The sequence below is a fragment of the Gavia stellata genome, chromosome 1 (assembly GCF_030936135.1).
Source record: "Gavia stellata isolate bGavSte3 chromosome 1, bGavSte3.hap2, whole genome shotgun sequence".
In the NCBI taxonomy this organism is placed as follows: domain Eukaryota; kingdom Metazoa; phylum Chordata; class Aves; order Gaviiformes; family Gaviidae; genus Gavia; species Gavia stellata.
In genome coordinates this window covers 18,031,511-18,057,881 of record NC_082594.1, presented here as the reverse complement: position 1 = coordinate 18,057,881, position 26,371 = coordinate 18,031,511, and the positions used below count along the sequence as shown (strand labels likewise).

The following is a 26,371-nucleotide window of genomic DNA, read 5'->3' as shown; positions in this document are numbered from 1 at the left end:
TCGACTCAAAAAGATCGAGTAGTTTGCAGGAGTCAGTCTGCAACTCAGCAAAACTCATGCCTGCCTTTGAGCAGGCAAAGAGGGCTCATGTGCTTGGGTAATGCTTGCCTAATGAGTCCTGCCAGAAGGATGCCTTGGTTTGACAAGGGCAGGTGACAAAAGCTAAGGGGCTGAGCTGATTTACTGCTTTTGAGGATTTTGGTACTGTTTTTGCTCGTGTATGCACTGCTGATTGGCCTGTGGCAAGATGGGCACTGCACGAGTGCTTTGCTGGATGAATTAAAAGGAATCTGCTCAGAACAGAGCACATCATTAGAGAAAAGATAGAGCACTCAGCTGTCAAATGCCTTTGACACAGATGACCATGGCAGTTTTCTCAAATTTGGTCTCCCCTTAGTTTCTGAGACTGTCCTCTCCCGCTTCCCACCTTTCTGATCATTACTGTCACAAGTCCTGTGAAGGATTCTTTCTATCCATGGGGCTCTCCACAGGGTTCTGCCATTGGTCTATTTTTAATTCCTGCCTCAACATTTTCTCCTTGAATAATCTTGTTTGCAAGCACAATCTTGACATTTCTTGCCCTGTCGATGAGTCACAGAGCTCTCTCTGCTCCAGACTTTTATCCTGATGTCCATATTACAGTCCCAAGTTGTTCACCATTTCCTAACAACTGTCCCCCCTTAAGCCTGATGTGCCTACAAAGCTCTTTCCAGCTATGGAGAACACTCCCATCTTGTCTCTGAACCAAGACCAAGGGCTCTACTTTTGTCCCTAATCCCTCTCTAGGGCTTTATATCTAGGCTATGTCTACATCTTGATATTTCCTGACTGGCATCTCTTGAGAAGCACAGCCTTTCTCATCCATCCCCAGAAGTAAAGTTTGCCCCAAAGTTGTCCTTATCTTCTTAGGCCCTGGACCATGCAGTGTTGTCATGCTCACACCCATTCAGGACCTTGGCACACAGCCCTTGCCAAGCTCTCTGTGCCAACTGCACCAGCCCCATGTTTATCACACCAGCATCTCCATGAATCCCCCCTTCAACACGCACTCTCTCACTTCGGACTATGTTTTTCTTTCAAGGACCTTCTCAGCCATCCTGTATCCACCAGAAATATGTCTGTCCTCATTTCTAGTATGTCACAGTGCCATGCCCTGGTGTCCTATGGTTAGGTTTTTCACATCTCCATGTCTCTTCTTTGGTTGCCCTTGCAATTGGGAAAAACTGCCCATAAACACACAACAAGCTTCCTCGTGTCGCTTTCTCCAGGTCCTCTTGTGCTGCTCTGCTTTGCTGAGCTGCCAGCTGTGCTGATAGGTGTCAACCCCTATGCTCCCTTGTCTTGCTCACCTCCCTTGTTTCAGGCCCAAAGCACTTTGGGGAATACGCCACTGTTAGTTACATGTTTTCATAGTCCTTCAGTACAGTGGAGCCCAGGTGTAGGAGCACAGCAACACAAGTAACAAACCCTCTGCCCTTCCCCATAGTTCATTTTGATCTAAGCTGCTGTACCCAGTTCTTGCTTGGAGGTTTTAGAGCTAAATCTCTTTTTCTAATTATAGTTCTATAAAGAGAACAACAGTTTCCTTTACTAGAATAAGTAATGACCTGATTTCTATGTGTGCTGCTCACAGGGGAAAGCACAAAGCCAGTCCTGCTATATTCCTACATGATCTTGTAGGAAGACTCCTGTCTAATCTTTGGCAAGTCTTACAGAAAACCTGCACTGCCTCAAACTAAGGAAAACAATGAATAATTCATTTTCTTATCTGTTTCAGGATTGTTTTCTGCAAAACATCTGTTTTAATAATTCATATGATTTTTAGCTGCACCATGCTGCAGATGTAAGTGTCCAGAGGAGAGCTTGGAGGCTGGAGGATTCATTAGTGCAAAATTCCAGCTCACATTGGACCACATTCCAAGTGAGGAGTGAGAGGTGAAAATCAGGGTGGTTAGTAAGATTCAAAGTAGAATAGTTCTCTGAAAATCAGAGATTATGAGAGTCATTTATGGAGAAGTCTTTCTATGATTCCAAAATGGTCATATGTTGACAATGTCAAGCTTGTCAAGAGCTAACTGGAGGAGAGAGGGAAGTATATACAGTGTTCCTATATTTCCCAACAGTATATACAGATGTGGTGGGTTGACCCTGGCTGGACACCAGGTGCCCACCAAAGCTGCTCTATCGCTCCCCCTCCTCAGCTGGACAGGGGAGAGAAAAGAGAACAAAAGGCTCGCGGGTCAAGATAAGGACAGGGAGATCACTCACCAATTACCATCACGGGCAAAACAGACTCGACTTGGGGAAATTTGGTTCATTTATTACCAATCAAAATCAGAGTAGGATAATGAGAAATAAAACCAAATCTTAAAAACACCTTCCCTCCACCCCTCCCTTCTTTCCGGGCTCAGCTTCACTCCCAATTTTCCTCTACCTCCTCCCCGCAAGAGGCACAGGGTGATGGGGAATGGGTGTTGCAGTCAATTCATCACACGTTGTTTCTGCCGCTCCTTCCTCCTCACACTCTTTCCCTGTTCCAGTGTAGGGTTCCTCCCACAGGAGACAGTTTTCCACAAACTTCTCCAACGTGGGTCCATCCCATGGCTACAGTTCTTCACGAACTGCTCCAGCATGGGTCCTTTCCACAGGTGCAGTCCTTCAGGAAGGGACTGCTCCAGCGTGGGACCCCTACGGGGTCACAAGTCCTGCCAGCAAACCTGTTCCAGTGTGGGATCCTCTCTCCACGGGGCCACAGGTCCTGCCGGGAACCTGCTCCAGCGCAAGCTTTCCACGGGGTTACGGCCTTTTTCAGGCATCCGCCTGCTCCGGTGTGGGGTCCTCCATGGGCTGCAGGTGGATATCTGCTCCACCGTGGACCTCCATGGGCTGCAGGGGCACAGCCTGCCTCACCATGGTCTTCACCAGGGGCTGCAGGGGAATCTCTGCTCTGGTGCCTGGAGCACCTCCTCCCCCTCCTTCTTCACTGACCTTGGCGTCTGCAGGGTTGTTTCTCTCACATATTCTCCTTTCTTCTCTGGCTGCTGTTGCGTGGGCTTTTTTCCCCTTCTTAAATATGTTATCCCAGAGGCGCTATCACCTTTGCTGATGGGCTCGGCCTTGGCCGCAGCGGGTCCATCTTGGAGCCGGATGGCATTGGCTCTATCAGACACGGGGGAAGCTTCTAGCAGCTTCTCACAGAAGCCTCCCTGCTACCAAAACCTTGCCATGTAAACCCAATACAACAGAGTTCCCCTACTTCCCAACAGTACTTGCCAAACACATGAACTTAACAGTCATAGAATTGCACACAGTTACTGTATCAGGCTGTAACTGATTCCTATCTCAGTCTGATCCATCCAAGCAGCAGAGCTGTGGATTGAGGTTTCCTCTAGAGCTCATACAGGAATGACTCCAATCTGCAAGACCCTGCAGTGGCCAACCCTGCAGTGCTGGTCCCCCTGTAGGAGGGCCAAAAACCTCAGGTCACAGTATGACAAAAATGGACAGGTTAGCAAACGAAATGTTAAAGCACAGTCCGTGAAGGGCAGGATTAATAAAGAAATGTTGATACCAACTGCTTAAAGGAAACCAACCTGTGCATGATGCTGCCGGTGATTCCTTGGGTCAGTAGCAGCAGATCTGGGTTCATTAACCCGAACATCAGCACTCTGTTCACATATATCCCGCTCCACCTAACAGCACTTCTGTCAACTGGGAACATGCTGAAAACTCTCCGCTTGCAGCAAATTGCTTCAGCCAGCACCACTAAACCATTGCCAGACAGCACAGACCATACAGCGGGTACAGGTGCTTTTATAGATTGCTCTTCCATTAATGAGGACAATGGATTAATATCCTTTACACTCTACATGACAGGAAATTTTCCAGTGCAGCTTCAGTGCTGCTCCAGGAAACAACCAGGAGATACAGTTCTCCAAGACAAACTGCAGAGATAAGATGGACTTCGTTTGCTTCTAAAAATAGTACATAGAAATACCACCAACACCAGCATTTGAAAAAGTACATTCTAAAAGAGCCAGTAAGAACCTCAGCAAAAATAATTCTCCCTTCCCCAAACGAAGAAAAAAGCTACAAGCCAAAAAGTGACAGGAAGCCAGAGCAGTGCTCGCTCTCCTCCCGGCTGTAATCAAATCCCCAGGCACAGATCCTGCCGGTGCTCACAGCCCCAGCTCCACAGATGCTGGCGGAGCACCGAGGTTACTGAAGACAAATCAGTACCCACCTACGTTGTTGAAAGAGCCCTGGCAACAATTTAAATTTACATCAGCCAGGGTAAGGATGTGCTATGCTATGGGAAGTGGCTGAATCTGTAACAGAGAGAAATACTGGCCACCCTTGTACAATTTTACAAACAGAATTAAAGAACCACAACACTACATGGCCCACTTTTCTGGCTTTAAGCAGATCAAGGTAAATATTTCTGCATTTTAAATCACATACAACCTGTCAATATCATGTTTCATCAATCATATTTTCATCTGCCTGCCCAAAGCAAGACATATTCTGTATAGCATCAGTGTGCTATCTTGTATTTTATAAAGTAAGTTAGCAGCTTAGACTTGCAACATGGCTGTGCCTGTTAAAAACACCTGGCTTGTATCATGCTGCCAATGTAAATTATTTGCCTGAGAAAAATACCTGTTAAAAAAGAAAGGTGCCAAAGAGCTTTACAGGCTGGGCAGGCAGCACTTGCTGCCTGAGCCGGACAGGGCCAGGGATGATGTTTTCCCAGGAGCAGGCACCCGTCTAGCTTCACGGGAGCCTCTGGGGCAGGAGGTGTCAGGTGAAGTGCAGCAACCACGAGGCTGTGGAAGGTTTTTCAAAATATCCAACCTAAATCTTCTCTACTCTTAATTAAACCAAAAACTGCACCCTGTGGTGAGTATAAATAAGGATTCTACTTTCTTGAAACAACTTTTTATACCTTTCTTTTTTTGCTGTTTCTTTAATTTTCTCCTCCCTAGGGAAAGCAACATCCAGTTCTTCACAGGTCAGTTTGGAGATGTACCGGTGATAGTATAAATTCTAATTTTTTAAAGAAAAGTTTAGGTTTGCATGGTGGTAAGAGGCCATTCCTGGGGAGAAGGGAAGGCAGTGCCAGACAGATATCCTCCCTCAGCAGTGCACAGCCAGTTTGGCAGTCACCAGGGACATTCTCTGCCCCAGGTTTGACAAAGATTTTGAGAGCAAGGATGTCACAGGCCAAAGCTGAAGCACAAGTGGGCAGGACGATAAGATCTGTAGGCACCAGCACACAGGGACTCCACAGGAGGAAGAATTTCACACTTAGCTTCACTAAATCCATCTCCCTGCAAGACAGGAAAAACAATCACCCAAAGCAGCTAGATTAGAGTGACACAATCTGACACAGAGCCAGACGATATTTTCTGATTTTATTTGAAGTTGACACCTTGAGACAAGGCGAAACAACTGAGAGGATCACACCAGTAAGAAGGTAGCACAGACCTTCATGCCTTCCTCCCCCCCAACTCCATGAACTCCAGTGCAGAGCATTAAAAATAAACCAGTGTAGGCTAACAAATTGCAGAAGGTGTTTAAGTCAGAGCGGGGCAGGGAAAGAAAGCAAGAGTCCAAGATATGAAATAATGAAAACTGTTACTAGAAAGTTAGTTTACAAGCTTCAAGAGTGATGCAAAGAAGTCCTCGCTATCTAATGATTATAAATAACCACTTTCCAAAATCAATGGTAGTAAGTTAAACGTGCAGTTTTTATTCCTTGTATTTTCATGCAAAATATGCAATAGTTAATATTTCCAGTTCCACATTTCTAAATTCATTGGAGAAGACTAATTATCGCAACACCCATAGAGTTTGGCTGATTAACTCTGCAATGAGTGAGGGTTTCCAGCCCTGAAGAGAAGTCCTGATCCCCATCTTACATTTTAGCAAAGAAATGAGAGGGCTTGAATCCAAGGAGTTTCCCCAAGAACTTTAGCCACTCCCATTGCTTTTTTTTTTTTACTTATAAAGCGATGGCCCAAGCTCTAACTAGAAATGGTATAAAGAACCTGATCCAATGAAGTTCAGGTCACTCTTCAGACTAGTGAAATACCACAAAGCTGTTACATCCCCTTTTACCTGATTCATTAAAGTAAAATAGCTTTCATCTGTATTACTACATATCTTAAAAATAAAACCCACAGTGCTCCAGTTTAGAATGACATATAATTTATTCGTAGAATTCACAAGTAGTTGGACACTACTCAATTTAATCTCCATATGCAAATGATTTACACAAACATATAATAATAAAATTGATTGCTTAGAAGGTAAAAAATACCATGGGTATGAAATGCCATGGTAGATGCTGTTCAATATACTACACAATCTTAGTGTCAGACACTTTTATTCATTTATGTTTTTAGAAAAAAGGCAGTTTGCCATTTTTAAATTCTTTTTAAATAAGTAGTCTGGGAAACTCAAGAGGTTTTGCTCTAAACCTTCTAATTAATTATTTCTCCCAGTTCTTAGGAACTGAATTGACAACCAAAGCAACATTTTCAGTAGTTCAAAAAAATAAATTTTTGCTCCCCTGAATTCACCAAGCACAACGTGACCAAATCATGTTGCCTTACAACGTGTGACAAAATACTAACCCTTGTATACTCATAGGAATGTGCAGGAATTTAGACCATGCTTCAGCATGGTGGTGTTGGTGACAACAGCCTGATGATAGGATTTTTGGCCCCTGCCAGTATCCAGTAGTTGTGACTGTGTTTGCAGTTCACTGTGAATGTATTAGCATCACCAGACCATTTGGTATTCATGCAGCTGTGGAATCTGACTGTAATTCTGCATAAACTCTTCTCACTGAAACTTGTATCTCATAAGCCTCATTAATTCTGCATTAAGCATATATGGCCACATGGAGAAAATTGGACTTTAATGTGTTTGCCTGCATTAGATTAAGTTACACACATTATCTTCTAGAGGAGGTCCAAACATATATTTCACTTGAAATGCCAGTAGTTATCTTTAAACATACCAAGAAGTTTAAAAGCTTTCACAATACAAGATCCAGCTACTTATTCCACATATACAAAAACACAGCTAGAGAAATACAATTCAATTGTCAATGCTGAATTTATGAGGAAAGTAAAAAAAAAAAAAAAAAAAAAAGAAAAACTCTGGTACCTGGACATCAATTCAGAATGTAACACTGCATAATGCCGCAATATGAGCATCCATTTAAAATGAGAAATCCCCAAGATAAGCATAAGGGGATCTAGTACGTGTGACAAAAATAGATGAATACTGCACCAAAAACATGCATACAATCGCCATGGTCATTCAGTATGCTAGTGATGGTCTAAACAGTGATCTAACATAAGAGTGAGACAGTGTTTCAAATTAAAACCAAATGAGTAACTACATATTGATTAAACTTTCTGATGCAGCAAAATGGGGGCACAGAGCCATCTCTGGGTTCTGGAGCTGTTTCAAGATTCGCTTATGAAATTTCTCTCTGACACGATTGAACTCCATTATGTCCAGCGGGTCCTCTTCAATCCAGAATTTGTGGAATTCATGCATTAAGTAGCCTACAAGACAATAAAAAAGGAGAAGTGGAAGAGATAAACACAGTATGTAAAGATCACATACAAAACTAGAAAGAAACCTGCAATTAACAATTATTATTTACACAGAGAATCCTGGTCACTGAGGTCTGACACCTCACAACACTATGCAGGGACAGGACTAAACCCATTTTGGACAAACCCCAAATTTGATGAATATTATACATTGGCAGAACTTCTCACAATAGATGCAAGAAGTCACTAGTTGTCTTGACATATGGATACATGAACGAAAACATTAAACCAATAAACGTAAAAGCAGGGGAAGATGCTGCTGACGCTGCTCCACCAGCCTTTTGTTTATATTCAAGTTCTGCCTCACAGATACTTCCTCATGGGAACACTGCTTACTCCCCACTAAAAAAGAGCATACTCATAAGTAACTTAACAGTTACCATCACATCTTTCTGTATTAACACTTCCTCCTCATGCACAATTCTACCTTGTGTGTGCATGACCTTGCTGGAAATGTTTAACACGTATGCCTATGATCCTGAAAAGATGACTGATAAGGTGCTATACAGAACCACTAGCTTTGCTAAGATATCCCTGCTTTAGGAAAAAATTTGATTCCAAAGTGGGTTTAATGCACAGGCTCCGATTAAGGCCATTACCCTCTCAGTTCTGTGCCATCCTTGGACTCAAAGAGTTTCACTGACAGGAAAAACATTACATCCAACATTAGGACTTCAATAAACTGGACCTAACCTCTTGATCTCAACTTCCACAGTAGATGAACCATTGAGGAAGTATAATTTTTCATCCCAACACAGCAAAATGTGCAAGTTTTCAGTATTCCAGAAAGTGAGGGCATTTGTTGTAAAAAAGGCTTAATTGCTTTTATCCATTTGTTTCTATTTATGACAATTACAACACACATACTTCTAACTTAAATTTCAAGGTGTATTTGCATAGTCGTATTTTTTCCCTATCATCAATTTGAGAAACTTCATTCAAAAGATACTTTAAGTGCATCTTCAAATCTCATCCATATATTCCAACAGCCACAGGTTGTTTCATTCCAAGAGATGTTACTTTCAAAGAAAAGCTCAGTAAAACCCCTTCAAAAAAACAAAAACAAGAATCACTACAGAAAGTGTAAAACATCATTAGATCTTCACCCCCAAAACCCAGGAGATTTCCAAGAGGTACCTTCTGTACTTCAGCAGTGACTGTGTTGAGCATACCATTGAGCAATGCAGTTTCATGCATTGCTTGTACAGTCAGAGAAGGCAACAGAGCCCAAGAGCAGCGGGCCAAGTGCAATTCTCAGCTTCATGAGTGTCCCCATGGCCTGAGGGAGCAGAAGGGTGCAGATGAGGTGACATGGTGGATCAGCATTTAGGAGGTCCATACAGTACAACCACTGTGTTGCTTCACCAGCAAGGCTGCTGGCTGGGCAATGTAATTTTGACTTTCCCCTTCAGTCAGACAGCCTGTAGGCACTTAATGCAGCTTAATAGTGTCTGGGTTTCAAGGAAATTTGACGGAAACGTAGGATGACTGCAGTAGGGAGAGGAGAGAAACTGCAAGAGCTTAAGAGCAGGGATTTGTCAGACTGAAACAGATAATCTCTGGATATATCATCCTTGGTCCCAGAAAGTTTGCCTGTTGATGCTTTCTCTACAATAAAGTCTATTTGATAACCTCAAGTTTTTCCTAGGATGGCACGCAGAGTGTTGTAGGAACATCCACCACCTTTGCTGGCCCATTACTACACCAGAGACCCATGCAAATTTTATCCCACTTCATAATTCATACATGTATGGGCCGTAGAGAGAAGAGCTGTCAAAATCAGCTCTCCCTCTAGCGTTGTCACGATGGACTGGCCATACTGGTCAGCAGACACACTGGTCCTGGGGCACAGTCCCAGGCTTAGCCAGCAGAGCAGTCCCTCTTGCAGCCAAGACTTTGGCAGTGGCAACAAGACACTGCCAAGGAACTAAAACATATCTCTTCTGCCCACAAATTCAGTGGTGGGGGATTTTAGACATGGCAAGAAACCAGAACCAACAATAGTACATGAAGATATAGGAGCCAAACCAATCATACTAGACGCATCTATTCACAAGGCCATGGGCACATGAGGAATTTGGCGAAAAGACAGAGTAACCTTTCCAATGAAAAGATGACCTGAGGATGCATAAGTAGATATTTCAGGTAGATACTTATCTTTTTTTATTTATCAAGCCAACCACCACCAAAGACAAAAGTCTAGCAGCTAAACTGCCCAGAGTTCCTACCAGCCAGTCTATCTAGGACAGCAACCCAGAAACCATCACAAAAGGGAGAGCCCTGCTACATTATGATACCTGCCCACATCGGGTTTTGGGTGAACGAGTCTTACTAAACAGCATCCTTGTTCTGAAAAGCCTATACTATTTAATGAAAGAGATGCACAGGACACTAATATTTGCCATTTATCCAGTTAAGCAAGAATATATTACAGCTGCAAAACAAAAAACCTGTTACCTAAATAGCCAAACTTAAAAGAAAAAAAACAACCAAAAAAACCCCTGAACAAAATCTTTGCAATTGTCATAAGCATGGGAAACAGTGCATCCTGACTTCTTGTTATCAGTTTCTTACCTGTACATTGAAAAATATTAGAAGTGTTTTTCTCACTGTGCAAGGATGCACAACAGGTCTGTGCTGTAGAAGGGACACTCGAATACAGGGGAAAGGGCTAGGAAAGCATTATTTTGAGGGGGGACTACTCTACTGAAGGGTGGAGGGTAATGCTTGAATGTAAATGCATTAAGACAGTTGGATTTACAGGGAAGCAATCTCTAGAAGCTCTTTAAAGGACCTTTAGTTTCTTACTGTTATTTAAAACCAGTCTAAGAAGATAGGAAAGTCACCTGGTTCAGGCCCTTGGAGTTTTTTGGTTGGGTTGTTTTGTTTTGGTTTGGTTTTGTTTGTTTTACTCCTTAGTTTGGTGGTGGCATCCATCACACCTCAGAACTGAATCCAAGTATCCTAAAGACAGGACAGCAAGACTAGCATGATAGTCTTTGTGCTGTGTCAGCAGGAGATTTTTTTTTTTTTAAAGTATGGGTAGTACAAAAGTGTTAGCAGAGTACAAATTATGTATTCCACCCCCCACGACCACTTACAGAACGTCTGCTGAAAGTGAGTTAGTGTTGGTGCTTCTGGAGCAACATTGTAGAAATGGGTCTTCAGAGCTCCACTCACAAGCAAGTTGTATGCAAGGTCTGTTATATTAATGCCCACGATAGCGAAAGAATAGCTGTAAGAAAAAGAAGCAGCAACATTTGCTGAGAGTTTGTCTTCTTTCAGCACACCATAAGAAACACTGATGACACCAACACCGCAGATTGTGTGCTACTGAGGTGTATTAATTCTTTCCCTCACAAGCTTCCAAGGTGGGGGGATGGGAAACAAGAAAAACATTTATCCTGCCTGCTTCGTACACTCTAATGGCAAGTGTTTCCCTTGTGAAACATATGGTCACAGTGAAAACAGGAGTTTCATCATTGTGCCAGCATTTTCAGTGGAGCAGCACAGATTCATTCCTACAGAATAAGAACAAGCCCAGGCATTCTGTGCTCGCCTCTGACATGGGGCAAGCACTCCACACGGTGGCTGTGTCTGCAGGGTGACCCATCATTTGCTATTTTAACCCATCTGCCCAACTGGAATTCATTAGCCACAGTTAGGAATATCAGGTTTCAACAATCAGTCCTATAAAGACATTTATATGGCTAAAAAGCCTGTGAAAGAGGTCCAGCTGAGTCACCTCCAGTTTCTTTCTAACAGAGAACTAAATACACAGGCCAGAAAACAGGCAAAAACCTAAATCAGAGCACACTGGAAACAGAAATAAGGAAAAAAAAAAAAGAAAAAAAAAAATCACACTTATGAAGCAAAACCCTGTACTGTTAAGAGATATCAACAAGGAAAGCATATTTAGGCACAACAGAACTCAGAAATTGGAAGTTATTTCTTAATTTGTGAGCCTGTTGCATAAAGAGCTTGACATTTCTGGTACTGACTGTTTCCCAAGAAAACATATCATGTCTCACACTGACATTTAGTGATAAAAGCAAACTTGTTTAGTTATTCAGTGATTTTTTTTCTTCTCTCCTCTAAACACAGCTGTCTTCTGTAGATTATCCTAGGTATTTTTTCCAGTTATCTCCGTCAAGCAAACCAAAATGCTTTCCTTTTTTTTAACCTTTGACACATTTCAGGAGAAAAAAAATCCAGAAGTTAACAGCAACATGAGGCCTAATGGCAAGATTCACAGAAAAATGAAATACGGACATTAAAACGTTGTATTACAGATTTTCAGATACACTCATAAGGAACATCCAGTTCCATACTCATTAATAATACAGCTATACCAAGCCCACTGCTTAAGAAGAAAAAACCTCAGTACTATTTCTTTCCTATTATACTTTCCTGAAAGCAAATCAGAACCTGTCTCTGACAGTAAGAAGTGAAACTTTATCACATTATGTGTTAAGAAGAATTAAACAGATATTCATCACTGCACTATTCATAGCACAGACAGAAAGCTTCTCCTTGCTACAGCATTTTTGGTTTATTTTCCCTAATTCTTACTTCAAACTGTTTTCCCTGTAATCTTTGATCAAAATCAAGGTGTGGTTAAGACAATAGATGTTAGTATGTACACTAAAGTTTCCTTAAAAAAAGTGACTAGGAAACACCTTTTTCCCCTGAAATATGCAGCGTAATTGTTAACAATTGTGTTTGTGGCAGCTTTAAAAAGATTTTTAACTTACCCGATTGCCTTATCGAACTTTTTCTTCTCCCACTCAGCTTTGCTGAATTGGCTGGGGGGGGAAAAATATCCACATATTGCCATGCGTTGCTAATTGACAAATATTTTCTTTCGATTTCTTTGATATTATAACATAGATTGAACAGGGTATTTTACCTCTGTTGATATGGCTAATCACATTTAACTCTGCTTCTGAGTGAACAGATTGGTATAAAAAGACTCAAAATGGGTAACTGGCTTTATAGCATTGCTGATAAACTTGTCTCATAATTACAAAGTATGTGCCTACATCAATGGTCTCAGTAAAAGCCAGTTATTTTCTATACTGACCACAAAGATGATCCACCTCAATTAAGTCTAAGCTACACAAAAAGTTGAAAATATTACATTTCTTTTAAGTAATCAAAGATGATTTTAGCCTTCTGTGTTCTTGAAGATATATGTGACACTCATCACTGGAGACATGGTTCACCTGAGGAGGCAAACATGAAATATATTCCTCTGCTAGAAAGTTTTTATGTCCAACCAAATTAGAAACCACACAACAGCCAAAAATAAGGAACAGTATTTCTTATTATTTGGCACAATAATGCAGAGGTTTTCAAGGACACAGAAGGTCCCCCCTTAAAACATAATTACTTCGGGAACTGTTTATTTCTAGACTAAATGTCTGTTCAACATTTTCTTTCAAGAGTTGCCTGATGTAACCAGTCAGCCAACATCCCACTAATCAGGCTTTACCTGTACCTACTCAAGTGGAGCAAGTTTAGCAGAAATCACTGCCTACATTTATCAGCAGCTAAAAGCAGGCAGGGAAACTACCCCAACCAGTGGGCTAAAACTTAGACATGCCTGTGGGAGTTTTGCTTTAGTAAGGCAAATCAGAGTTTGCAGGGTTTAGATCCCAAATTACAGACAGCTATGTGTGAAAGTGTCTTTCTTGGACTATACTTGAACTACAAGAAGTATATATTACACTAAAGACAATGCCCTGAACTTCAAATATATATGGTATTTAAAAATTGTTGCCATTAAGTATTAAAGATGCTCCTAAGTTCATACCCATCCTGACCTGACTGTTACCAGGTGGCATACATGAAGAAAAAACTTCTCCTCTTAAATGGTTTTCATTCTCTAAGATCTTAGCCATCTTTGTAGGTTGTAGCATAACAACCGTTAAAAAACCTTAAGCAAATGTTGAATAATAAAAGGTGGCACATGTAGGATGTGGACAAGCAATACGGTTCAACAGAAATAGAAGTTACATTGATCATGATCACATCAGAAACCAGCACGGCTGCTAAGCAACCACACCAGGAAGAACACCACAGGCACCACCAGCAGCATCTATCTTCTACCAAATGCTCTTTCAAGGAATAGAAACTGCACATGCCACATAGCACTCCAAGATGGTGCTTGGTAAACAAACATGTAAATGAAGAACGCTACTGGGATTCCCTGCTTCACAGCCCCGGCACTGAATACTCAGCATCTGGGTAGTACAGTTTGGTTTCCCGTGTAAGGGTTCAGTTAAACAAAAGTCTTGGCTATTCTCTATAATGCTGCTTAAGCATCATGAGAAATCCGGTTAATCAGCATACATTAATAAAAATCATCCATAGGCAACACAATACATAAAGGCAAGACTGGAATTGTAGGTGATGCTTGTAGGAAGAGAGTGAATGCCAATATATAAAAGAAACCTCAGAAAAACTAAATTTAAGCGCTGACTCTCAGGCTCAAAGTCTGTTGGTTTACATCCCCCCCAACCCTGCAAGTGCTTTTTGTCACAGAATTACCATTGGGAACTCAGCCATAAAATAGTGAGGAGCTCAAAAGCTTCACAGGATTCAGATGTGGACCTGCCTTATGGATATCTAAGACTACCGGCAGAAGAAAAATGTCTTTTGAGGCAAGTGATTACTATGTAACTGGCTACGAGGCATTTCTGCCCCCCCTTCAATAATTATGGAATAAATTGTTCACAACATGTAATTTTTGCCATTTGAATGTACTTGGCCTCTCAATGCTCAGGACATTCCACTAGCCAGATTAGACCCATCATTAGTCAAGGCAGCCAGAGTATGCGCCTATAAATCAAGGGGCTCTTCAACTGCACTAACAAACCCTTGGCCGAGGCTATTTTTGATTATCAAGTCAACCACAGCTATTGTGACCATAGTGACACTGCTTAGACTTTTTTCCTACAGCTAAAAGTCACCCAAAATTTGTTAATTAAGCCTGGTACTAAACAGGTCTAAAATATAGTGCTTTAGCTACATCAAGCAAGGTTGATTTAATTATATATAAGCATGAACCCAGTGCTGCACCATCAGCTACGTTTGAGTTAACTTTAGAGAAAGAAATATGGATCTCTTGGTGTGGCAACAAAGACTTTCAGTTTATAACATGCTGAATTGCAGTATGGTTTGATCTTTATTTACATGTAGGGTCTCATAAAACTAAGAGAAAAGAAAAAAAAATACCTTAGTTCCATCTTAGTGACTTCCCTTCGTTATGAAAAGACAAAAAGAAAAGTAAATAAAAACCACAAAATCACTTGAAATTAGAAGTTAAGTGAAAACATTTAACACTAAGTTTAACTATTTCTAAGATGCAGTAGACAAGTTAGCATCTTGGATTTCATCAGTTTTCAGGATCAGCACTTGAAAACAGATAGCATGTGGCAATACCCAAGCATATGCCCAACAAAAAGAAAAAAAACCAGCCCCCTCCCCAAAACACCAGCCAGCACAGTGCGCTCTCAAGTTATTTTTTCTTGTCTCAAGCATTACCTGTATTTAGGCTGAAGAGAATCAGAGAGAACTTGCTGAGCTATCTCAGTGTCCCATTCGGCAAAATACCTGCAGATATATGTATTTAGGGTGAATTGTTAAGCACAACAAAGTATCTTCTTTAAGTCATACTAAGCTGTCCATACACACCCTTTTAAAAGTCACTACATGTGTTATGCAGTATGAGTAGCATTTAACTTCTAAAATTCATGAAGCTACCACTCAGACCCCCCAAATGAAAGATAAAAACAGCGTCAAATGACAAGTGCAATCCTATAAGCTGCTAGTGAACATGCATTACCAGAGTCCCCTTTCTACCCACCCTACAGAAAATCAGTTGCTTATTACTAGAGCATGTTGGCTGCTGAGCTCAAGAGAAAGTAGTTCAGGCTTCTTGATCTGGCAGATTCATCAAGCAAGATGAGAGTCATCACAGGAGACTAAGAAATTAAATATGTGGTGGCGATTCAAAGCCAGAGTTAAGATCCTCAACTGAGCTTTGCTAGAGAACAACATATGGACAGTGAATGATTTATGTCCTTCAATCTGTAAAAGCAGAAAATATTTCTTTTTCCCCTCATAGGGAGAGATTATTTTTACCAAGTGTTTCTAACTTATGTAACTACCTGCAGTAGATACGAGGGCTGGAGGAAATAACAGGCATTGATCAATCCCCAGATTACCAACTACAGATATGGCACCAACACCTGGTGTGCGTGAGGCAGAAGGGAATAGTGATGTAAACTTCCTGCTTAATTTTGGGTATCAACAGGAATTGAATAAGTTGTCCAACTACAGAAGTCTGCCATCAGTGGCTGCATTTCAAGTGTTTTGCCTAAGAATTCAGCATGAAATTCCCAAACAAGAAAGCTGAGCAGTAACATAACCCTTCCGCCTACCCACTTCCAGGGCATTTTGTTTAAGGATATCTAGATATTGGTGAAAATACACTTTACAGTTTCTTTCTTGTGGGAAGAGAGTGCTAACTTACCGTGTCACAGCAAAACTAAAAAAAGGGCTTAGCAAGTGATATTACTGAGTTGAATTAGGAATACTGAAAGAAAGGAGACCCCTCTGAGAAAAGAAACCCTCCAAAAATTGGGCTAGCAAATAAATTCTTCCAGTTTTTTCATATGAAGCGCCTAACACTTTTATAAGTTATTCACACACACTTGCTAAAAATCTTCAAGTAATGCTGCTTTTCATGACTTCAGACACACATAAACCCATCTACAGAGGAACATACTTACACCAAGTTATATAAGCCCAGAAGACCCATCCCTCTGAAGTCTGTTTTAGGATCATCACCTTGGAAACCAATTTCACACCACTGCTTCGAAATCCGAGCTTTCAGTGGCGAATTGGGCTTCAAGCATTTCCACAACTAGGAAGATTACAGGTAAAACATAATTAAGCTTCCACACATTAGTACAACTTTTTCTTCTTTTTAAACCAGTTAAGTTCTTATGTAACACCACTGCATTGTTATCCCAGCAACCCAAACATAAAATCAAATTAAATTCCTGGGGGTGAGGAGGATGGGGGGGGAAATCCCAAAGGACTCTTAAGTATTGCAGAGTTTCAGCCCTACAAGGCCCTTCCAACCTTATCAGCAGCTGCTGTAACATCTCATGCTTTGTGCGTCAAACTAGCATCTGCCTCCATAAGCACAGAGACAGGAACGGGCTGGAATTTGGTTGTAAATCACTGACAGAGCGGCAGGCAATCAGCCCTCAGGTCCCTGAGGCTCTGCAGCAATCTTTTCTCCTGCATCTTTTGCAAGTCTCTGGAAGGGTTATAAATCAAGAGTGCCGACCTGACTACCACAGTGCTGAAAAGCAAATTAGAGAACATAAAAATAAATTCCATACAAGAATAGTATGTGCCACCTTCATATTTAACTAAGGGGTGAATCATTCATTGATCTCACATAAAAAAAGGACAAAGTGATTTAACAAGCCAAATCCTCAGCTGGAATAAATCCACTTAGCTGCACTGGTTCAGTGACTTTAGTGCCTAAATATCATGTTGCTAGGAACCTAAAAACAGCCTAAATTGACATGTCTGACAAACACATACCTTTCCACACACCTCACATGCCACATCACAAACTCACCCTTTCCAAAGTGCATTAAGAAATCAGGTGTTCTCTGTAAACCATGAGTTGGTGAGTAGGGCCTCAAGCAATGCACTTAGACAAAGCCTACCCAAGGGAAAGAGCTGTATGCACATTTCCCAAACAACTAACCCATAAATTGTATTAGTTTTAGCAATTCTAACTGCATTTAAAATGAAGTGCCTTAGGAAGGTTAAAACTAATGATTTCACTTTGTAATGACTGCATAAAGCATCATTGTTTAAACCATATTTGCTATTTTTCTTGTTCATCCATTGACAGTAAATACAGTATTATTCATTAGTTCAATCACATTAACTTAATCTTTCTCTCCTTCATAAAGTGTCCTCCTGGTAAACATGAATAAATTACAGACATTAGGAACTCAAATTACCTACTGCAGAGATCACTTAGCAGAATATCTAGAAGGAATGAAAACCAACCGGCCTATTCTTCCCCGGCATGGGTTGGAAACCAAATTCAACCCTTGGACATCTTTCCATTTGACATGAGAATTCACAAAAGCAAAACGCCTGCTGTAAACAAGTGCTAATACACAGGTTACACTAGAGGCAGATGATGAAACTGATACTTTCTTCAACATTACAAATTTTACAGCATAAGTTGCGCTGTTTAATATCCCCTCAAACAAACTCTCAGTTTCCATTCTGCTTTTATTCTCCTGCAGCTATGTTTTTAAAGCACTTAAGTGACTACACATCATTGCTGACATGATTCTCAGGAGCATCTAAGAACCAGGACCTGTCCCTCACAGGCTGGGAGGCCAGGAAGGAGACCTCACCCAGCTCCTCGGTGCTTCTCACCTGTGATCCTGTCCTCAGACCCAACTTCTTTTTCTCCGGGCAGTGTAGATGCTCAATGTATTTAGGAATGCTTTCCTGGAGCCAAAGGCCCTCGTTAAACCTGCAGCCAGGTACCTAATATTTTTAGGGACCAACATTGTAGGCTAGCACCTAGATCTCCCACCTCCAAAACACAGGCTTCCTCACTGGGTAAATGTGTATGTACTTTTAGTTAAAGCCCAGTCTACCCCCAGAAATTTGTGCTTTTGGCTGCACAGGGACAGGACTTGAACAAGAGAAGTCCATCTGCCCCACCCCACCTGGTGGCTAGAGCACTCCTTCAGGTGCAGCTCTGGATTTTGACTCCTCCTTGGCCAGACTCCCACCTCCCAGCAAGGAGCCGATCTTTAAACACAGCCTTCCAGACACCTACAGGAGCTCTTTGACCAGATGATGCGTTTTTTAGAAATAATTATTTGCAATTTTAAGTGCTTATATAAGATGCCTAGTGGGATTTTTGGAAATGCCTGGAAGCCCAAGTAACTAAGGTAACATTTCCAGAAGCTCCCACTGTAACTTATTTGAGGCACTACACTGCAAACTGGAGCATGGAAGACAGCTTCATCATCATGTGCTGTAAAAATCCCAACAAACAAATTTGGATGGGGACAGGAGCAAAAGGAGGTGTTTAAGTTTTCAATATTTTTGTTGAAAAAAAAGAAGTGGTATGTTTTTATAAGATCTCTGAAAATTCTGTAAGAAGGCATTTTGCTTATAGATAAGCTAATATACCACTATTCTACGTTTCTTGCCATTTCTCTGAAGCATATTGCACTAGCTACATTCAGAAATAGGACCAGAAGAAATACTGGGACTTGCTGTTGGACTATTTTCTACCCCCTTTTCTCTCCTCAATTGCTTTCTAATATAAGAGCTCTCTAGCTCTCCCTTTGCTTACGGTTTCAAGACCATCTTCCTAAACAAACACTTTTATTATCTGCTCCAGTGCAAGGCCTTCCTGAAAGCATTAAGTTTGTAAAACCCAACTGGTATGGCTTTCATCACTGTGCATGTATTATCTAAAGAATGGATTAATTTTGTTTTCATTTGAAAATATATGTTAAATGTAAATGTGCAAGTTATCGTCCCCCAACCTTCCAACCCACACGATAAAAGCTAGATGTTTGCCATTGGGATGTGCAGACAATGTCTTCAAAAATCCAAGAAATTTAGGAAAAAAAAATGGTTATTCTGGTTAAGAGAGAAAAACAGCCTTCTTATCTTGAAGAAATGTGCACTGAAGTAGGACATACACCTATTTTTCCAGAACTCATAGTGCAGAGCTGTTATATGCAGTAAGAGCTGGGTATCCAGTGCCTAGGCACAGTCCAGCCAAGGGACATGCAATCCTCAACCAGGGAACAAGCTGCATGCTTGGCAGGAGTTACACCCAGACTAGATTAATATGCTGTATAGCCTAATCTTAAAATAGGTACGTGATAGAGAAAGGTGACAATACCTCTCAATGTTTTGAAGAGATCTATAAACCAAGCCATTTGGAGCTGGCATGAAAAAAGGATGCTCTATAAATACACCTCTTAAGCACCTACCTTGAGAAGCATTTCCTCATGTTGCGGATTCTCTGAATCATACTGTTCTCTGCGCAGCTTTTCAACCTCTGCAATCAGATTTCTGTACCCCACAATCTGCAGCAGGCATGCCTGAAGAGATACTCCCAACCTGAGAGGGGCGGGAAGGAGCAACATAATCCAACTCAACTTTATGTTAACCATGAAACAGCACTACCGCATACATACTCGTTTAGTTCAGATGAGTAATGTTACATCAATGAATTGATTGTCTAACACTTTAATTACAATGGGAGAATTTCCTGGAGATCAATATTACATTAAACAAGGCCTTGTGAAATACAGAGTCTTACTTAGTGCCTTCCTTAGATAATAAAATTTGGGATTTTTTAAATCTTCAAACTGTGAATTTTCACACATTGAATTCTCTTTATAACTATATACAGCTGCATTGAACGCCTACTACAAGCACATCACTGAATCTTTCCCCTCATTCACATGGCAGCTTCTCAAACAATGCCCTGAAACCAGAGATGTGAACTTAAAAAGGGGTGGGGGTGGGAACTCAGCAAAAAGATAAAAATACTCATTTTGTTTCCATGCCACAAAAACTAGCATAAAGAAGCCAAAAACCTGAAGTAATACAGCTCAAAGATCTGCCTCTAGGCAGCTTTTTTTTTCCAGTCTCACGTTAAGAATCACCATAACGGCTCTCTTTTCATTATAATGCAGATTTTACATTTTCTTTTCAGATTTCCTGGTGCATCATTACAAAAACCAAAAAACAACCCCAAAAATCCAAATCAAATCAAAAAACCCCACCAAACACGTGACTTCCAAGGCTTTAAATTACAAAGCCTTACTCAGTTTTAGTTGAGATTTTATAATACTAAATACAAGTTATGCAGTACACAACTACCATGCTTATAAGAATATTTAATTATATATGGGAATAAACCCTTTAATTTTTAATAATGTCTGAAATTATCTGAATGCATAGTATGAGTTTGGAGGGCACAGTTAGATCCGTATCCTCATTCCTCTGTGGAACGCAGGTTGCACTGATATTAAGCTGCACAGGTTCCTCACCTGTCTTGTTTGATATCCTGAAACATTTTGTTTATTCCATAATACTGTTAAATTTTCTGAGCAGAAGGATTTTCACTGCTTATCTTTTGAGATTAATCTACAGAATCAGAGATGTCATCATTAGGTCATTTCTCTTGCTGCCATTTCATGCTATTTGTGGCTATAACCCTTTTGGAATAACCTACGCAGTGTTTTCCCTCCTTTGCTGTTCGGTTTGGGGTTTTACTTCGTTGTTTGTTTGGGGGTGTTTTGTTTTGTTTTTGTTTGTTTAACATGCTTCACTTGCTATACCCTACAGTTTTACAGAAAGGCTGCATTTCAAAGAAAGCTGAAAAGCCTGACAAGACTGCACATGAATTGCTGTAGTGCATCACCACAGCCATAGTGTTTTTAACTACGTGATAACCTCAGAATAGTTTAGAGTAGAACACCACAGGCAGTGGCAAAGCAGAGCAATTTTATATTCAAAAAATACATATATTTTTAAGTTCCAGTCTCACAACATATACAAAGCAAGCCATGCTTGCACTTTAGATAAAGCCAGTCAAATGCTACATGCAAGATTATTCAGGGGGGTGTGTAGGAGGGGAATTAGTTTCCCCAGTCTCCTTTTCATTAAGCTTTTGCTCTCCTCCTTGCCCCAGCAGCACCAAGCAAAGGACATGGGTGAGCTGCTAATGCCCCACGCCTCCTCCCTGCTACCCCTGTGCTTGTGGTAGCAGTTCTCAGAGCACAGAAGCAACCTGCCTGTGCTTCCACCCCCACCTCACTCAGCTCCAGGTGAGTCCAAAACTGGGAGAATTTAATGGACTGCTACGGTAGTTAGTGTAGACTACATGTGTCACCACCTGGTTATTCAACCTACTTGCTCCTACCACTAAACATACACACTGTTACCTCAGAGGCACTGGTAAAGGGCCTCCCTCTCTTTAGGTCATAGCAGCCCATAGCATTCAAGAACAGCTCAGTGCAAACAACCCTGGGATGCTAGTTCAGCTCTGCAAAGATGCTACAGTAACAAAAATGACTGCATACAGATTTGCAGAAACACATGTAGTATGACACATGCCCCCCTTGTCCTTACCCCAGGAGTTTTCAAGTCTCTACTATGCAAGGGAAGGTCAGAGCTGCTGAACAAGACAGTTTGGATGCAGGTTTTTTTTTTTTTGTTGAAGAGTAGGCAAGCCAATGGATTTTCCTTAATCCTGTCTAAAGAAATAGCTGACGCACTTTTGCTGAAGTTTCTCCAGAAAAATTTAGTGTAAAATAAGTGTCTCACATGTAAAACTTCAGTGCAGATGTTTAAAGTTTAGCAGAACTACGATTAATTTAATATAAGGAGCAATTTAGTGGCAGGGTGTGTTTTTATGTATGTGGCACCATCTTGCTCATCCCAGGCCCCTATTTCTTACTGTTTTAAAGAGATATTTCACCAAATTGGGGTGTGGGTGGGTGGGTGGGTGTGTGTGTGTGAAAGACCCAGTCCTGTAAAATGTTGATTGCATGGGTTCTAGTCCAAAACCAGTAATTTGTTCTGTGCTAAGCAAATGAACACCCCCTGGATTAAACAAAAAAATGGTTTAGGGTTTTTTTCTTAAAGTTAATTTATTTATTTATTTTAATATTATGACCAGATCACTCAAAATGTAACTTAAGGTTTGGGAGCCTGATTCAAACTAGCAGAAGTCATTTGCACCTCTGTGCTCTCTCTCTTCTAGAAGACAGCATTTCTTCAGAGGCCAAAGGCAATGCCATGAGGAGAATCAGATGGTGATCTCCAGTATCATTAAAAAATACTATTTTAATGAATTCCTTGGTTTTCTCTTGGAATTATTCCACCCAGTTACCCAAGGGTCCAACACTGAAAAGTGAGTGCTTGAATCAGACTGATTGCTAACACTGCAGTTACTGATGTCCACAGGCCAGGCTCTGAGCTGTGCACATTTACATCCTGCAGTTTTTCCTCATATGTCACCTTCACTAATTTTGACTAATTTTGACTTTGCTGATCTTTTTTCTGAATTTCAGCTATCAGCATCCTGTGCAATACAAGAGTACCAGAGCTGTGACACCCTCCTCAGATAGGCAGCCTCTCAGCATGGCCTCGCAACCACTTGAAGCAGCTGCTCTTTCATCACCCTCCCTTTGAAGGTCATGTGGGCAAGGTCCTGTGAAGTGATACCCCTGGAAAAGCTCTAGGCCCACTCCCAGAAAAACTTCACATGGCTTCTCATCTATGAGAATGAGATGTTTTCTTTGTTTTATTTCTCTTATTTTCTTCCCTTCTTTAATGGTTGGGTCGCCATTTTTTCAATCCAGGTGGACAGTGGTCATGTCCACCACAGTTGTCTCTCAAGTTAGAGAGACACCCAGTGTGCTTTATTTCCTTTATGATCAGTGGAGCCTCATTTTAAGACTAGCCAGTTACTGTCCTTTTCACTGGGGGGTAGGGCTGGGGGTCATTCCTGTAATGAGACAAAATAAAAATTTATATTTTTCCAACTGAGCTTTTGGGTTTTGTTGTTGCAGCAAGACCTTGGGACCACCTTACCTGCTGATGCTGCTGACGACTTAAAGAAAAGCAGCTATCAATTTGTGGATGCCCATTTTGGATTACGTACATCAATTTCAAATTTGGGAAGAGCAGTGAACGTCAGACTGATCACCTGAATATTACAACCCTCAACATTTCTCCCATTGATTCCTGACCTAGACCATCTTGTGCCTTAAGGTAGGGGCTGAGAGGTAAGGCAACCACAAAAGTGTTATCACTTACTCTTGAAATACATGCTTGTAAACTCAATGGTTTGTCATCACTCTCTTCATACCACTAACATCTTGTAGCATTAAAAGAGTATCAGCTATGTTGTATTGTTAACATTTGTGTTTGGATAATTAAAGGCAGTTTTAAAATGTAAACCACTGATACAAATGGTACACAACAGGATGATTTCTTCCCTACTCAGAAGACTACATACAGCATTGCTAAGAAGCCATCACTGTCACTGCCAGGACTGCCTGCCTTGGTGGTATTTTATCCCTGGGGAAATGGCCCCCATAAATCAATGTATCAACAATATACTAAGACAGCATGATTCAGGAAGCAGCTGAATAAAGAGACTCAGGACTTGCCTATTACAGTCATCATAAAAGATCATTCATTTTTCCAATCAGCTTTTTGACAGCAAAGCTTAAGTTGGAGTTTTATGCTAAGAGACAGAATTCATCTTCAAATTGTGTGCCACAATAGCTATGGAGAACCAGTTCTCCATGGACCTAGGCACTGAAACAATCAATAATTCCCATTTGTTTTGTAAGGAAACCATGAACTTACTGTGGATTTATATCTGGATTAATCCTTTTCAGCTCCATGATGTCATCTATAGTTTTTTCAATAGCATCAGGGTGAACCCTTACTGAAGTTTGCAGCCGCTAAAAAGAGGTTTTAAACACGTATTAATTCTTATGGAAGCTATTACTCAATAGAAGTTAACAATGGTAAATTTGATACACAAAAGCTTCCAGATTAAGTGCCCAGAAGACCCACTTCAATATATATACACACCTTTCCAGTCTATTCAACCCTACTGACTAGTTTCAGAGCACTAGCCCTATAAGAACTCAAGTCATTTTGCCATGCCCTCATAGTCAGTCTATTGCATCTCTGTGGCGGCTGCCAGTGAAGATGATCTGCACTGAGGCCTTTGATCAAGAAGCAGTTTCAGACCATCTACCTAATTACAGTGGAATTGCTAGCCTTCATTTGACACCCCCCTCTCCCAACCTGCTGCAGTAACACAGTAAAACATTTTTCCTTTCTCTTGCATGTCATTGCACTTTGTAGAGATGCCCCTGGAAGTTCAGTATTCTAAAAATCAATTTTTTGGAAGGCATGTTAAGAGGTTGAACTTTCTGGTGCTTTGTCTCAAAACTACACAATTGCTTAAACACAGGCTTTTAAATAATATTCTGCCTTTCTGTTTGTGCTAGAAGTACATTTGGAAGAACCATGCTGAACTATGAGCTACTTGACGTGGCTTTTGCTAATACTGAGGTAAGCTTTTCAACATCAGTGATTCTCAAGCCAAAGAGAAATGAACGGCTGAATGATGCTATTTAACATGTACACAAATGCTTTGTGAGAAGAATTGAGGTTAGCACAGCCAGTGCTACAGTGAAACGATGAAGTGACAGAGGCTCTTCTCCATTAACGTATTTAAAAGGAAAGCAGAGAACAAAGTTGTCTTTTGGCTATCTAGGTGCTGCTGCCTTCAGCCTCTTATCTCTGCTTTCCAGACAAAAAAAAATCTGAGGTGTGAAGTGTGTAAGTGACTGACTGCAGATTACAGAAATTCTAAGACAGGATGAGGAATCAAGCCGAGAAACCCCAAATTACAACACATCACCCCGGTGTCTCCACCATGGCCTGTTGCCCCCTTGATTCCACCAGTGCCACAGCATGCCTGTTCCTGGGGCACAGGACACTCTCCCTGACTTTGCAAGATCACCTGCTATTGCAGACACAAGACCCTCTTTAGTAGAAAATGGTTTTTATGTAAAATCGTATCAAACCTTCAAGTGATTTTTTTTGGGGTGAGCAAACAGCAGACTAAAACCAACTGCACAGGACACAACAGAAAAGGTGAATTATGGGATCTTTCACTCACCTTACTTTTTGAACCTTTCAGTGATGCCTCTGTAAAAGAACAGTATTTGAAAGCATCATATCAGACAAGGTAAGTTTATATTGGTTTAATTTAAAAAATATTTATTTATTTACTTGTAAGTATTAAGTCATACTATTTTTACCACATGCAGAAAGGTACAAAGGCATGCAGAATTAAGTATTTTGCAGTTACCTATTTTCATAGTTCTGGCAGCTCCGGGTTTGGTATTGTAACAGATCCTTTGCAATTCACATCGACCTGTTAGTTTCCTGACCACGAATTTCAGGCAGCGCCACAAACATTTGCAGTAGAAGTACAGGCATACCTGGACAAACATCCTGGCAAAAGAAGAAGCCTGAAAATAAGAGTCTTGAGCAGAGTTTGTTTCCACAAGGTCACCACCTAAACAGAAGGTACTTCCTCATCCCAAATTCCCATTGCCTAAGGGCACCTTTAAAGCAAAAGCAGCATTCACACTGCAAATGTTTATCCTTGTAAGTGTTAAATCATGCTTTTTAGTCTTAGCCAACAAAAAAACATGCACAAAGCACCAGAAGTGGAAGCACAGATTAAGTCAACTCCAGAGTTCTCAAAAGAATATTTCTAGAAAACTCTTTGTCCCCTTGAAATGAAAGGCTATATAGTTCCTACCAATGCTTCGGGGAAACAGGACTACATAAGAAGCACAGCTCACCCTGTTATCATGGCTGCTGAGGATACAGGGAGCCACTACACCCTGGCTTAGCTTTACCTCTGCATCCACCTGCTTCAGGCAGAGCAGCTTGTTATCCTGACAAACATGAATCACTCATGTCAGGTCTCCAAGAGTGACGATTAGGAAACCAAAGCTTTGTCCCTTCAGGAGAGAAGGTGTTTTAAGAACCTGTCCTGAGGACTGTCAGTTCTTCCCAAGATCAGCTTTTAT

The 26,371-nt window shown here is 41.0% G+C and overlaps 1 protein-coding gene across 1 annotated transcript; it reads right to left on the bottom strand.

Moving 5' to 3' along the window:
- Window positions 1-7,410: 7,410 nt before the first annotated feature.
- ELMOD1 (ELMO domain containing 1) lies at window positions 7,411-25,783 on the bottom strand. The gene is made up of 10 exons (XM_009812877.2): window positions 25,639-25,783; window positions 25,447-25,475; window positions 24,114-24,211; window positions 19,712-19,841; window positions 16,433-16,566; window positions 15,183-15,251; window positions 14,874-14,897; window positions 12,389-12,439; window positions 10,736-10,869; window positions 7,411-7,583 (listed from the first exon to the last, which is right to left on the bottom strand). Exons 1-10 carry the CDS (start codon window positions 25,781-25,783, stop codon window positions 7,411-7,413), a joined length of 987 nt encoding a protein of 328 aa, XP_009811179.1.
- Window positions 25,784-26,371: the final 588 nt, after the last annotated feature.

Bases quoted from the DNA above. Each gene is read 5' to 3' on its own strand.
- ELMOD1 (XM_009812877.2), bottom strand. From the start codon at position 25,783: ATGTTTGTCCAGGTATGCCTGTACTTCTACTGCAAATGTTTGTGGCGC. The intron at 19,842-24,113 runs GTAAGTTCATGG...CGCCCCTCTCAG, and splicing joins AATCCAGATATAAATCCACA to GTTGGGAGTATCTCTTCAGG. The intron at 14,898-15,182 runs GTAATGCTTGAG...TTCATAACGAAG, and splicing joins TCTCTTCAGCCTAAATACAG to GGAAGTCACTAAGATGGAAC.